Source organism: Myxine glutinosa, chromosome 8 (assembly GCF_964187855.1).
Source record: "Myxine glutinosa chromosome 8, kmMyxGlut1.1, whole genome shotgun sequence".
NCBI lineage: Eukaryota > Metazoa > Chordata > Myxini > Myxiniformes > Myxinidae > Myxine > Myxine glutinosa.
The window spans coordinates 13,817,185-13,833,757 of NC_136268.1; the positions used below are offsets into that span (position 1 = coordinate 13,817,185).

The 16,573-nt window shown below is 45.3% G+C and overlaps 1 protein-coding gene across 1 annotated transcript in view; it reads right to left on the reverse strand.

Moving 5' to 3' along the window:
* The window catches only part of LOC144893223 (xanthine dehydrogenase/oxidase-like), a 268,917-nt gene that overhangs the window by 32,357 nt on the left and 219,987 nt on the right, over positions 1-16,573 (reverse strand). The window contains exons 24-25 of the mRNA XM_078782951.1: positions 12,829-12,916; positions 10,175-10,261 (exon numbers count right to left, since the gene is read on the reverse strand). Coding sequence (XP_078639077.1) covers positions 10,175-10,261; positions 12,829-12,916 — 175 coding nt within the window. The remainder of the gene's footprint in view (positions 1-10,174; positions 10,262-12,828; positions 12,917-16,573) is intronic.

Genomic DNA, 16,573 nt, shown 5'->3' on the forward strand with positions numbered 1-16,573 from the left:
AAATTGATCTCATACGGGGATATCACCAGGTACCTGTCAGGGCGGCCGACGTCCCTAAAACGGCAGTCATCACGCCGTTCGGCTTATTCGAATTCTTGCGAATGCCGTTTGGTCTCAAGAACGCGGCTCAGGCGTTCCAGCGCTTGATGGACGGCGTGCTGCGTGACCTGCCGTTCCTTTTCGTTTACCTGGACGACATCCTCGTCGCCAGCACGTCCCGGGCCGAGCACCTCCTCCACCTCCGAACACTGTTCGGGTGCCTCAGCGAGCACGGCCTCATCGTCAACCCGGCCAAATGCCACTTCGGCACGACGGCCGTTGGTTTTTTGGGCCACCACATCACCAAGAACGGGGCCGTGCCGCTGCCAACCAAGGTCGAGGCCATCACCACGTTCCCGTGTCCCCGCACCATAAAGGCCCTGCAGGAATTCCTGGGAATGGTGAATTTTTATCACCGCTTCGTGCCCCGCGCTGCTCAACTCATGCGGCCCCTCTACGAAGCCCTCCGGGGCAAGCCGGCCAAGCACGACATCGCCTGGTCCGCAGCAATGGATGCGGCCTTCCAACGCTCAAAGCGGGCCCTCGCCGACGCAACACTGCTCGCTCACCCGGTGCTCAACGCTCCCATCGCCCTCACCACGGATGCCTCCGACTACGCGGTGGGCGCCGTACATGAGCAATGGGTGAACGGGGTTTGGCAGCCACTCGCTTTTTTCAGCCGGCAGCTCCGGCCGAACGAGCTCAAATACAGCACGTTTGACCGGGAGCTCCTCGGTCTACACCTGGCCGTCCGCCATTTCCGCCACCTCCTGGAGGGCCGACCTTTCACGGCGTTCGTCGACCACAAGCCGTTGGTTTACGCCATGGCCAAGGTCACGGAGCCGTGGTCGGCCCGCCAACAGCGCCACCTCTCCGCCGTGTCGGAGTTTACCACGGACATCCGGCACGTCGCCGGCAAAAACAACGCCATGGCCGACTGTCTTTCCCGGGCCAGCGCGAACGCGGTCCACCTGGGCGTGGATTTTGCGCTTATGGCGGCGGACCAAACCACCGACACCACGGTGCAAGCCCTCCGGGCGGACACTGTCCTGCTCTGCGACGTCTCCCAAGGCCAGCCTCGCCCCATCGTGCCCGTCACCTGGCAACGCCGCATCTTCGCCTCCCTCCACGGCCTTTCCCACCCGGGCCGGAAAGCTTCCCAGAAGCTGGTGTCGGCGCGATTCGTCTGGCACGGCCTTCGTCGGGACGTCCGCGATTGGACCAGCACCTGCACGGCCTGCCAACGGGCCAAGGTCCACCGACACACCCAGGCCCCACTGGCACCTTTCACCTTGCCCGAACGACGTTTCGACCACGTCAACGTGGATCTGGTGGGCCCCCTCCCCCCGTCACGGGGGTTCACACACCTGCTCACCATGGTGGACAGGACCACCAGGTGGCCGGAGGCCGTTCCCCTCGTCTCCACCACCACCGCCGACGTGGCGCAGGCTTTCATCGCCACCTGGGTCGCCCGCTTCGGCGCACCGGCGGACATCTCGTCAGACCGCGGACCACAGTTCACCTCCGAGCTGTGGGGCGCGGTCGCCCGCAACCTGGGGGTCAAGCTCCACCGTACTATGGCCTACCACCCCCAAGCAAACGGGTTGTGCGAGCGATTCCACCGCTCCATGAAGGCCCAAGGAGGACCTCCAGGCATCCACCGCCGAGCTTGTCTCTGGCCAGGCGCTACGCGTCCCGGGCGAATTCGTGCCCGACGCTACCAGTCCCTGGTCCGCAGCTCACCAGCGCTCGGACCTCCAGGAGGCCGCCCGACGGTTTGCCCCCGTGCCAACATCCCACCACGGTGACCCCCAGTCCTACGTCCCCCCAGCACTTCGCACAGCGGAGTATGTTTTTGTGCGTCACGACGCACATCGGAGGCCACTCCAGCCGCCGTACGACGGGCCCTTCCGGGTGCTGCGACGGGACGACAAGTCGTTCATCATCGACATCGGCGGCAGGTCGGACCGGATTGCGGTGGACCGCCTCAAGCCGGCGCACGTGGACGTCGACCACCCACCACGGGTGGCCCTTCCGCCGCGGCGAGGCCGCCCCCCGTCCACGGTGCCCCCCACTCGACCGCCCACCACCTCACCGGACCCCCTCCCACGACCCGCCAGGGGTCGCTTCGGCCGGGTCATCAGGACCCCCCTCAAATTGACCCTGCCGGTGCAAGTCGATTCTGGGGGGACATGTGTAGCGGCTGCCGCCTGGTTTTCACAGTCGCCTTGCACCTATCAAGGACGCGGAGCGAGCACCATGCCGGGCTCGTCCAGGACGCCCGGGCAGGCTCGCCCTCAACTTGCCAGGCCGCAGCCAGGACGCTGGGCCACGCTCCCTCTCGCCGGGCCTGGGCAAACGCTCCGGGATGATAGGTATATATATTGCTGCCCGATAAACGGAGTTTTCAGAGTGCCTGAGTGTTTGGTTTGATTAAAGCAACTCGGATGAATTCCAGCTTTTTGTCGCGTCCATTCTTCCGATCGACGTGGGAGCCCCAGCTCCTTCAATATCGTCGCAATGATCAACAGAGCTTTTACTATGTATTTTGTTGTATACCGTGTGAGCATGTGCCTCATATATATGAAGATGGGGGAGAATCAACACAATATCATACAACTGCTAAAGGATGACATTTGAAAATTAAAATTAAATCAGCTAAACCTTTAACGTGATAGATATGAACTTCGAACAAGCCAAGGAGAGAGGCTATTTGCAACATCAAATTACTTGATTTCTCAATTTTCTCTGCACATTTTATAGGAATATGTGACTCCAGTTGTATAATAACATGAACATGTTAAAAATTAGCACTCGCGTCAATGTACAAGTACATATAGCACACAGTACAATTCGTGTCCCTGATCTTTATAAGTTGGAGTGATATGTAAAGATTTCTCAAAGCCTTAGTATAAATATAATATGGAATGGGTCTGTAGTATAAACAGATATTTACATTGTCGTTTAAACAACACAATGTATTACCATGGCGACAAAGATGTCAACATATAAAAATAAGGGACAATCAACACAATAGCATACAATGCTCAACTGCAAGGAAATGACATACCGATGATCGACACATTCAGACCATGGTTGTCATATTGATTATTACGAATAGCATTGATTTAAATTTTATGGTTGTATTAATGATTAGCAGATTAAGAATCAAAGATACCATCCTTACACATATTACATTACTATGCCTGTATTACACGATTACAATGTTCGTTGTAGTTGGTGAGGTACACCATGCAATTTGATGAAAGCACAGGTGCAAACAAATGTACAGTGCAAACATGTCAATGAAATACATATGAGTGAAATGAGCACTAAAACATTGGGACGTTTACAGTCCGGAAATGCAATAAATATTGTCAGTGTTGAGTTAAGACATAGACATTTAACATCAGTTAAATCTATTGGATTAGACTTTATTTAGATTAGACATTAGATTAGATTATTTAGACATTATTAGACATTATTAGATTAGACATTAGATTAGATTATGTAGTCATTATTAGACATTATTAGACATTATTAGATTAGATTATTTAGACATTATTAGATTAGACATTAGATTAGAGTATTTAGACATTATTAGACATTATTAGATTAGACATTAGATTAGATTATTTAGACATTATTAGACATTATTAGATTAGATATTAGATTAGATTATTTAGACATTATTAGACATTATTTAGATTAGACATTAGATTAGATTATTTAGACATTATTAGATTAGACATTAGATTAGATTATTTAGACATTATTAGACATTATTAGATTAGACATTAGATTAGATTATTTAGACATTATTAGACATTATTAGATTAGACATTAGATTAGATTATTTAGACATTATTAGACATTATTAGATTAGACATTAGATTAGATTATTTAGACATTATTAGACATTATTAGATGAGACATTAGATTAGATTATATAGACATTATTCGACATTATTAGATTAGACATTAGATTAGATTATGTAGACATTATTAAACATTATTAGATTAGATTATGTAGACATTATTAGATTAGATTATTTAGACATTATTAGACATTATTAGATTAGATTATTTAGACATTATTAGATTAGACATTAGATTAGATTATTTAGACATTATTAGACATTATTAGATTAGACATTAGATTAGATTATGTAGACATTATTAGATTAGATTATGTAGACATTATTAGATTAGATTATTTTGACATTATTAGACATTATTAGATTAGATTATTTAGACATTATTAGACATTATTAGACATTATTAGATTAGATTATTTAGACATTATTAGATTAGACATTAGATTAGATTATTTAGACATTATTAGACATTATTAGATTAGACATTAGATTAGATTATGTAGACATTATTATACATTATTAGATTAGATTATGTAGACATTATTAGACATTATTAGATTAGACATTAGATTAGATTATTTAGACATTATTAGACATTATTAGATTAGACATTAGATTCGATTATTTAGACATTATTAGATTAGATTATTAGACATTATTAGATTAGACATTAGATTAGATTATGTAGACATTATTAGACATTATTAGATTAGATTATTAGACATTATTAGATTAGACATTAGATTAGATTATGTAGACATTATTAGACATTATTAGATTAGATTATGTAGACATTATTAGACATTATTAGATTAGACATTAGATTAGATTATGTAGACATTATTAAACATTATTAGATTAGATTATGTAGACATTATTAGATTAGATTATTTAGACATTATTAGACATTATTAGACATTATTAGATTAGATTATTTAGACATTATTAGATTAGACATTAGATTAGATTATTTAGACATTATTAGACATTATTAGATTAGACATTAGATTAGATTATGTAGACATTATTAGATTAGATTATGTAGACATTATTAGATTAGATTATTTAGACATTATTAGACATTATTAGATTAGATTATTTAGACATTATTAGACATTATTAGATTAGATTATTTAGACATTATTAGATTAGACATTAGATTAGATTATTTAGACATTATTAGATTAGACATTAGATTAGATTATGTAGACATTATTAGACATTATTAGATTAGATTATGTAGACATTATTAGACATTATTAGATTAGATTATTAGACATTATTAGATTAGACATTAGATTAGATTATGTAGACATTATTAGACATTATTAGATTAGATTATGTAGACATTATTAGACATTATTAGATTAGATTATGTAGACATTATTAGACATTATTAGATTAGATTATTAGACATTATTAGATTAGACATTAGATTAGATTATGTAGACATTATTAGACATTATTAGATTAGATTATTAGACATTATTAGATTAGACATTAGATTAGATTATGTAGACATTATTAGACATTATTAGATTAGATTATTAGACATTATTAGATTAGACATTAGATTAGATTATGTAGACATTATTAGACATTATTAGATTAGACATTAGATTAGATTATTTAGACATTATTAGACATTATTAGATTAGACATTAGATTAGATTATTTAGACATTATTAGATTGGACATTAGATTAGATTATTTAGACATTATTAGATTAGACATTAGATTAGACATTAGATTAGATTATTTAGACATTATTAGATTAGACATTAGATTAGATTATTTAGACATTATTAGATTAGACAATGTATTTTTATTTTTCGGGAGAGACGTTTACATAGGACATCATTCTGCCCTGTTTATCAATTCATTTATCATTTTATGTTCACATTCATTAACTTTGTCATGGTTCTATGCCATTACCATGCAATAAATATTGTTTAAATCACAAAATATACAGGGGGAGTGATATAATCCTGGGGAGTCATTTGATCCTGCAAGGGGGAGTGATTTCATCCTAGGGGGAGTGATTTCATCCTAGGGGGAGTGATTTCATCCTAGGGGGAGTGATTTCATCCTAGGGGGAGTGATTTCATCCGAGGGTGAGTGATTTCAACCTAGGGGGGGGGGGGGGTGATTTCATCCTAGGGGGAGTGATTTCATCCTAGGGGGAGTGATTTCATCCTAGGGGGAGTGATTTCATCCTAGGGGGAGTGATTTCATCCTAGGGGGAGTGATTTCATCCTAGGGGGGGGGGTGATTTCATCCTAGGGGGAGTGATTTCATCCTAGGGGGAGTGATTTCATCCTAGGGGGAGTGATTTCATCCTAGGGGGAGTGATTTCATCCTAGGGGGAGTGATTTCATCCTAGGGGGAGTGATTTCATCCTAGGGGGAGTGATTTCATCCTAGGGGGAGTGATTTCATCCTAGGGGGAGTGATTTCATCCTAGGGGGAGTGATTTCATCCTAGGGGGAGTGATTTCATCCTAGGGGGGGGTGATTTCATCCTAGGGGGAGTGATTTCATCCTAGGGGGAGTGATTTCATCCTAGGGGGAGTGATTTCATCCTAGGGGGAGTGATTTCATCCTAGGGGGAGTGATTTCATCCTAGGGGGAGTGATTTCATCCTAGGGGGAGTGATTTCATCCGAGGGGGAGTGATTTCATCCTAGAGGGGGGGGGGTGATTTCATCCTAGGGGGAGTGATTTCATCCTAGGGGGAGTGATTTCATCCTAGGGGGAGTGATTTCATCCTAGGGGGAGTGATTTCATCCCAGGGGGAGTGATTTCATCCTAGGGGGAGTGATTTCATCCTAGGGGGAGTGATTTCATCCTAGGGGGAGTGATTTCATCCTAGGGGGGGGGGTGATTTCATCCTAGGGGGAGTGATTTCATCCTAGGGGGAGTGATTTCATCCTAGGGGGAGTGATTTCATCCTAGGGGGAGTGATTTCATCCTAGGGGGAGTGATTTCATCCGAGTGGGAGTGATTTCATCCTAGGGGGGGGGGTGATTTCATCCTAGGGGGAGTGATTTCATCCTAGGGGGAGTGATTTCATCCTAGGGGGAGTGATTTCATCCTAGGGGGAGTGATTTCATCATTGGGGGAGTGATTTCATCCTAGGGGGAGTGATTTTATCCTAGGGGGAGTGATTTCATCCTAGGGGGAGTGATTTCATCCTAGGGGGAGTGATTTCATCGTCGGGGGAGTGATTTCATCCTAGGGGGAGTGATTTCATCCTAGGGGGAGTGATTTCATCCTAGGGGGAGTGATTTCATCCTAGGGGGAGTGATTTCATCCTAGGGGGGGGTGATTTCATCCTAGGGGGGGTGATTTTATCCTAGGGGGAGTGATTTCATCCTAGGGGGAGTGATTTCATCCTAGGGGGAGTGATTTCATCCTCGGGGGAGTGATTTCATCCTAGGGGGAGTGATTTCATCCTAGGGGGGGGGGGGGGGTGATTTCATCCTAGGGGGAGTGATTTCATCCTAGGGGGAGTGATTTCATCCGAGGGGGGGTGATTTCATCCTAGGGGGAGTGATTTCATCCTAGGGGGAGTGATTTCATCCTAGGGGGAGTGATTTCATCCGAGTGGGAGTGATTTCATCCTAGGGGGGGTGATTTCATCCTAGGGGGAGTGATTTCATCCTAGGGGGAGTGATTTCATCCTAGGGGGAGTGATTTCATCCTAGGGGGAGTGATTTCATCCTAGGGGGAGTGATTTCATCCTAGGGGGAGTGATTTCATCCTTGGGGGAGTGATTTCATCCTAGGGGGAGTGATTTTATCCTAGGGGGAGTGATTTCATCCTAGGGGGAGTGATTTCATCCTAGGGGGAGTGATTTCATCCTCGGGGGAGTGATTTCATCCTAGGGGGAGTGATTTCATCCTAGGGGGAGTGATTTCATCCTAGGGGGAGTGATTTCATCCTAGGGGGAGTGATTTCATCCAAGGGGGGGGGGGTGATTTCATCCTAGGGGGGGTGATTTCATCCTACGGGGAGTGATTTCATCCTAGGGGGAGTGATTTCATCCTAGGGGGAGTGATTTCATCCTAGGGGGAGTTATTTCATCCTAGGGGGAGTGTTTCATCCTAGGGGGAGTGATTTCATCCTAGGGGGAGTGATTTCATCCTAGGGGGAGTGATTTCATCCTAGGGGGAGTGATTTCATCCTAGGGGGGGTGATTTCATCCTAGGGGGGGGGGGGTGATTTCATCTTAGGGGGAGTGATTTCATCCTAGGGGGAGTGATTTCATCCGAGGGGGAGTGATTTCATCCTAGGGGGAGTGATTTCATCCTAGGGGGAGTGATTTCATCCTAGGGGGAGTGATTTGATCCTGCAAGGGGGAGTGATTTGATCCTAGGGGGAGTGATTTGATCCTAGGGGGAGTGATTTGATCCTAGGGGGAGTGATTTCATCCTAGGGGGAGTGATTTCATCCTAGGGGGAGTGATTTCATCCTGGGGGGAGTGATTTCATCCTAGGGGGAGTGATTTCATCCTAGGGGGAGTGATTTGATCCTAGGGGGAGTGATTTCATCCTAGGGGGAGTGATTTCATCCTTGGGGGAGTGATTTCATCCTAGGGGGAGTGATTTTATCCTAGGGGGAGTGATTTCATCCTAGGGGGAGTGATTTCATCCTAGGGGGAGTGATTTCATCCTCGGGGGAGTGATTTCATCCTAGGGGGAGTGATTTCATCCTAGGGGGAGTGATTTCATCCTAGGGGGAGTGATTTCATCCTAGGGGGAGTGATTTCATCCAAGGGGGGGGGGTGATTTCATCCTAGGGGGGGTGATTTCATCCTATGGGGGGGTGATTTCATCCTAGGGGGAGTGATTTCATCCTAGGGGGAGTGATTTCATCCTAGGGGGAGTGATTTCATCCTAGGGGGAGTTATTTCATCCTAGGGGGAGTGATTTCATCCTAGGGGGAGTGATTTCATCCTAGGGGGAGTGATTTCATCCTAGGGGGAGTGATTTCATCCTAGGGGGAGTGATTTCATCCTAGGGGGGGTGATTTCATCCTAGGGGGGGGGGGGGGTGATTTCATCTTAGGGGGAGTGATTTCATCCTAGGGGGAGTGATTTCATCCTAGGGGGAGTGATTTCATCCTAGGGGGAGTGATTTCATCCTAGGGGGAGTGATTTCATCCTAGGGGGAGTGATTTGATCCTGCAAGGGGGAGTGATTTGATCCTAGGGGGAGTGATTTGATCCTAGGGGGAGTGATTTCATCCTAGGGGGAGTGATTTCATCCTCGGGGGAGTGATTTCATCCTAGGGGGAGTGATTTCATCCTAGGGGGAGTGATTTCATCCTAGGGGGAGTGATTTCATCCTCCTACAGGGGCGGTGTACTTTGAATGTATCTGTACTTGTTTCCATCCGCTTCGCTAAATCCTTGCTCAACTGTAAGGGAGGAATGACCCCAATGTCGACTTATGTCCGGTTGCAGTCTCAGAAACTTCCAACAACTACATTAGGCTCGAATAAGAACTCAGATATACAAACAAGCAACTGTCCCTTGTATGGTTCAGCTGTTAGATGCTTGTTTTTAGATTAGTGTATAGTTTAAATCATTTACTATAATATATTACCTCTTGTTTGATTTTATTGTGTGATTCTTATTTGTAGCGGTCTTGTATATACTCAATTGTTATTTGCATTTGGATGTGATTCCTCAATTCTTATTTGTATCTATTTTTTCGTTTTTTACGATTTAATTGTATTTCACTTTGATAGAACAGAACTATTTTAGTCCTTGGACAAATTGTTCTGTGTGTTTTCATTTAAACAGAAATTTGATTTGATTTGACATAAACAATATTTTAAAGGCAGACCCAGGAGGAGATGGTGTGGGGAACAGTGGGGGTTCACACTTACTTTTTGAATAAATAAATAAACAAATACTTTACGAGCAAATATGTTGGATAATAAAGTATAAATTCGCGTTGAATTAAGTGGAAATAAATTCAAAATTGGAAAATATTCGTGAAAATAAGTGGGTGTAGGGGAATTCATCCTCTGGACCCATCCTCCACAGCCACATGTCCAGGGGACAAACACCGCCACCCCCTCACCACTCCGATCTCACCATGTTTCTGGTGTGCACATGAGAGCTCAAACTTGTATGCGGAAAGGTTATACAAACCAAAATTGAAGTGGTTCTGAAACAGTGGTGACTGATGGCATCAGTAATCAGCCAAGTAATAATATAAATAAATAAATAAATAAATAAACACGTTCTTACACTGCTGGACATATCAAGCGTGTTTCCGCCATTGTTGTACAGGGAAATGTTGACAGCAGTAATTCGTCCATCGCCTTGGTAACCAACCTAACAGGGTGAAGTAAGCAGTTAGTCACGGGCCATCCCTTCAAAAGCATATAATTTTTGCTTTTAATGGGCATGAATACAGACGTGGACAAAATGGATACAGAAGCAAACTCTTATGAAGGAAAAAGTGCAGATTTTAAAGGAGATGGGCTTGGAGGTTGGGGTTAAAGGGGGGTTTGCTCAAGAAAGATCATGGCTGATAGTGAGACCCAGGAGTTTGAGAGACAAACACTCCTCAAGAGGAATGTCAAGAAAGTAGATGGGAGTGTTTGCCATATGGTCCTTACGGGGAAGAGAGAGATAGTGTAAGTGTGAGATTTGTCAGGTTTGAAAGACATATTCCAAATGTTTGACCAGTTTGTGATTTTGTCAAAATCGGAGGAGAGGTGAAGAGTCTGATATCTGTCTGCCAGAAAGATGAAGGATGTCACTGGCAGAGAGTGGAGTCATTATCAAAGTGATAGAGGATTTTCCAGAGAGTCAGAGAGATTAATTATTGATGAAGATTAGGAATAGGAGGAGGCCGAGAACACTGCATTGGGATACTCCAGCATTGACAAGGAGAGACGATAGGATTCCGTTGAGAGCCACATGTTTTCTTCGAGAGTGGAGGAAGTCAGTAATCCAAGAGGGGAGTTGGCCTTGGATTCCATAGGTAGACAGTTTGGAAAACAAGGGGGGATGCAGGCCTCCATCAATTACTGGGAGAAAAGTAGCATGTCCAAGGTAGAGTGACCAGGTCTAAATTCAAATTGGTGATCTGCGATGAGGTTGGTGGAGAAAAGGAAGGATTTCATATAAACTGCGATGATGGATTTCATGACTTTTCTTATGATTGGTAGTAAGCTGATAAGTCAGCAGTTAAACAGTTAAAGGGATTGGGCCTTGTACCTTTTTATCTAATGCAGTGATGTTGCCTGATTTCAGGGTGCATCATCCATGTTCATACGTTTCGGGCACTTGACAGAGTATAAAGGAGCAAATGTTCCACCAAACATCAATTGCACTCCACATACATATTGTCGCGTGATCCCCCTCAGTGAAGACCGGGAAATCACGGATAACAATCGAGCGTTACTTTGAGGTGACGATCAAATACGGACTCATTATACAAGCGCGGGCAGAATAAAGAAGAAGAAGAAGCTGGCAGCTTTTACCTGACGGTCCTGCACGGCAGCATTCAATCCTGCAAAGTAACTCAAGCGAAAACCGATGTAAAATGTATAGGGGAAAATAATATAAGGGTTTATTTACAACGGAATGCCGGGACAAAGGAAACACAGTAAATAATAAGGTTCCTATTTGGAGCGCTCCCACACCAGACGTATCACACGGACGAAGGGAAAATAAAAGGAATGAAAATAAATGTGTAAGTTATCGTGCACTCAGCTCAATTGGCACCTTGGCAGCGATCGTCCAGTCAGAGCGTGCACTCCGGTGTTGGCGGGAAGTAGGCCTCAATCCGCCTCGTTCGCACGCTGCTAGGCCTCACCGGGCGTCCCGCTCACCCCGGCCTTGTGGTGTTACAGCGGCAAGCCGCCCTCGTCCACGTGCATTCACTCGTGGTGTCCGGAACCAAGAGGAGAGAGTCAATGGCTGAGGAAGGCGTAAGGGGCAATCGAGATAGAAGGGAAGAGAGTCCAAGGCGAGGAGAAGGACATCCGGGCGCGAAGGGATCCAGAACCAGAGGGAAAATGTCGGTCTCTCTCCACTTTGTATCAACCCCCTCGTGACGTCATCTCTCTCTCTCTCTCTGCCAATCCCTGCTGGCCAAAATCACAGGCTCAGCTCTCCACCAATGGCCACGTCACTTCTCTCTCATGCCATCGGTCGGTGGCCAATCAGTCCGTCGCTTCATCCTACCAATCAGCGGGTTGGGTCTTTGCTCTGCCCCTGGCCAATCACAAGTCCTTCCTTACTCCGCCCTTCCCATTGGTCAACTCACGCCCAATAGCGAGCCACTTCTTGCTCCTCCCTCTACCAATCGGCTGGCTTCATCCTGCCTCGTCTCCCTATTTGTGGTGTCTCGTCCAATCGCTGCTCCTCTGGGCGTGTCTATTGCCTGCTTGCTCGATGTTTTATCGCCATCTTGGCGCAATGCGTGGGCGCTTCCTGCCTGCACTTCCGGTGAGTTTTATTATTATTTATGTTGTAGTTAATGGGCCTTCCTCACGAGTGTCTATGGTGCAGTGCCAAAAGAGCCAAAGGATAGATCACATAGGATAAGAATTATTACAAAGGATAATTTACCCTTATGCCCTAAGCCTAATCTAGTTAACAAGCTCCGCCCCCTCGTGATGGGGACGAATAAACACTTAATCCGACATTCGGGCTAAACAGGTCCTCTACTTATTACATGGGGTGAATCTTCTTCTTCACGACAGTCGGAGCATGATACCTACACAGATCTACCTGATCTATATATCACTTTACCCCAAAATTCATAACAATATACATTTCTTTTGGAGATCTTTTCACACAATTTATCCTCACCGTGAAAAAAATTATTCTCACAACTGTCTCAAGATGATTTTTGTTCTACATTGTAAACAGCAGGTACACTCTACCTTGTATGTGGCCAGAAACGGGTGGCGGCCTCCAGTGACGACCATATCCACATCCCTTTCCAGTTCACAGCGGACTGGACAACCAAGTCTGAAACATAAATCAATATTATCATGTATCATACATTGTGGGGTCATTACAGGTGTAAAAACATCTGTAATAACGCCTGTAATACACATATAACATGATGTACACTATCATACACCTGTAACAATGTAATGCACACTATCATACACCTGTAATAACGTGCTAGACACTATCATACACCTGTAATAACGTGATGTACACCATCATACACCTGTAATAACATGATGTACACCCTCATACACCTGTAATAACATGCTGTACACTATCATACACCTGTAATAACATGATGTACACCATCATACACCGATAATAACATGATGTACACCCTCATACACCTGTAATAACATGCTGTACACTATCATACACTGATAATAACATGATGTACACCCTCATACACCTGTAATAACATGATGTACACCCACATACAACTGTAATAACATGATGTACACCCTCATACACCTGTAATAACATGATGTACACCCTCATACACCTGTAATAACATGATGTACACCCTCATACACCTGTAATAACATGATGTACACCATCATACACCGATAATAACATGATGTACACCCTCATACACCTGTAATAACATGATGTACACTATCATACACTGATAATAACATGATGTACACCCTCATACACCTGTAATAACAAGATGTACACCCACATACAACTGTAATAACATGATGTACACCCTCATACACCTGTAATAACAAGATGTACACCCTCATACACCTGTAATAACATGATGTACACCCTCATACACCTGTAATAACATGATGTACACCCTCATACACCTGTAATAACATGATGTACACCCTCATACACCTGTAATAACATGATGTACACCCTCATACACATATATAATAATGTGATTAATTTTGGGGTAGGGGAATATATAGATTTAGGTAGATCTGAATAGGTATCATGCTTCGTCTGTCGAGTTAGAACGATCTCAATGTAATAAGTCCTGTTAGTGTTAGCTTTGTTTGTCGGATCAGGTGTGTACCTGTGATCATACGAGGATGATCCGGTGATAGGTAGAATAGCGACTAAGATAACTCCCCTGTGTGTTAGACCTGGTGATCAATCCATTGTCCCGTATGGCAACGCACTCTTATAGACACACTTAGCTAGGCCCTGAGCTGCACACATTAATTAATTTCCCTCTCCCACAATAAGACTTACGTTACAGGAAGAAGAGGCAGGAAGCCAGATCGGGGCACCGCCGATGGGGCCGCAGCCAGCCACATCTCCAGCTGGCATAGCAACACACATTGACCAGGCAGGCTGAGAGCCACGCCCAGGAGAACTCGTGATTGGCCAAAGGAGGGGCAAGCAAAGAGCAGGCCACCGATTGGCAGAGCAGGGAGGGACGTGTGATTGGGCAGGGAAGGGACAAAAAGCTTCCCCGTTATTGGGGGTAAGGAAGGTGAAGGAGCGACACACTGATTGGCCACCAACCGATGACACCATGGCCAATCAGGGCGGAAGGCGCGAAAGACTACCAATAAACGACGCACTGGTTGGAGGAGGAAACGCCAGGGAAGTCGGAGGACATCCGATAAAAGAGAGTGGAGACCGACATTTCTCTCTTCGCCTCTGCCTCTCTTCCCTCCTTGCCGTCTTTTGCGCTTGGACCTGTTCTTGCCTTTGGACTTTGGTGGAGAGACCAGCGCCGACAATCATCCTCCCCTGTTGTTCTTTCTCCTGGTGCCTGCGCGCTGTGCTGTGTGATGCGGGACGGACCGTGCAGCGAGGGGTGTTCGCGCCAATGCCCGAGCGGTTCGCGCCAACCGGAGCGCGGTCGGACGACTGCTCTTGGAGCTGACCATCCCGGACAATTCCTGACGACCACATCCAGACAGATAAGCCCAAACACGAACGCAAACACGAGGTTTTCTTTGTTTCATTCCTCCATTGTTTTGTATCTGAAGTCGGTGTGGGGACGTCTCGATTTAGGACATTTAATTACCGGCGCGTTCTTGTTATTGGCATCCGTGGTAATAAAGCCTTGTTCTTTCGCACATAGATTCCGTTTCGTGTGAGTTTAACTTCCACAGGGGAAGACATGGTCGGGGCCGTGAATACTGAAGGTAAGCCGCGGCATTTCCCCCAAACTCCCCTTCTCGTGTATGATCTGCCATTGATTTGATTGCTACCTCATTAAGCTCGATTCCATCCGTGGACGTTCTGTCTTCACAGAGCGTCCGCACGACAATTGGTGTCAGGAAGTGAGGATTTGGGCCCGACGGACAATTTTTTTGTCCGCGGCGGGAGATCGACACAGTCGGGCATACATTGCGCGCTCGGCATTCGGGCGCAAATTTGGAGGCACTAAAAATTGCTAATAGTCGATTGGAGTGTGTGAAACGCAAAATCGCGGTTCGAAAATTTAAATTCTTGTCTTATTCCTGAGGTAAAATACGCGAACAGGAAGCTTGTTAGCCAGCAGGGTAATGGCGGATGCCGACCTGGACGCGCGTGAGGGAAATGCCGAGGTTCGAAGTGAGCCGATTGTCGATGGGGAGGGGCATAGGGATGGAACTTCCCTCGCTACCGAGATGGTCCCGATAGATCTCCAGACCATAGTAAATTTATTAAAGGCTCAGAGTGACCGCAGTGAGCGAATGGAAAATAAAATGGATACAATGAGTAATGAATTGAGCGGCCAAATGAGGGGAGATATAAATGAATTGAGGGGAGGAATGAATGACAAAATGGATGCTCAGAGTGAGCAGATGGGAGAAATGAAAAATTAATTGAGGGGAGACATGAAGGGGCTGGAAAACAAAATGGATGCTCGGAGTGAGCGAACGGAAAACAAAATTGAAGGATTGAAGGGAGAATTGGAGGAGCAAATTGATGGATTGAAGGAGGGATTGAAAGAACAAATTAAAGGAATGGTAAATAAAATTGATGGATTGGAGGGGAAGATGGAGGGAATGAATGAGCAAATGAATGAACAAGGGAATGAAATTGAGGAAAGGAATGAACAATTGGAAGGAAAAATTGGGGAAATGGCACAGCAGCTGGGGGAACGAATTGATGGCATAGAAGGGAGAGTGCAAAACCAAATTACGGACGGACTGGGGGAATTTGAGGCGAAAGTAGAAACTAAAGTGGGGGAGATGGAAAAATCCATGGGGGTGGAAATTGAATTTAAACGGGTAGAATTAATGTCAAGAATAGAGGAGGGCATGACCCAGGATGTCCGAATGGGGGAAAAGTTGGAAGATAGCATTGGGGCCACGAATACCAGAATTGATAAAGCAAATGGAGATCCCTGGTGTTGGGCTAGCGGCTAGGGTGCCGGCTTAGGATCCTAGGATCCTGGGTTCGAATCCCGGTCGATTGCTGAATTTAACGCCAGGGGGGTTGACTCAGCCTGTCATCCTTCCGAGGTCGGGTAATTGAGTACCAGTTCACTGGTAATTCCCTGTTTGTCGTTAAAGGCGGCAAAAAGGGTTGGCGTCAGGAAGGGCATCCGGTCGTAAAACATTGCTTCAAAAAGGGGACCAAAAAAAACAACAACAACCACGGTTCCCGAAAAAGGCCAACCCCCGCTTTGCGGGGAAAAATGGCCTCTAAAGGTGGTTAAATGGAGACCTGGAGGGCTATCGGGGCCACGTGGATGCCAGAATGCGGCAACAGAGT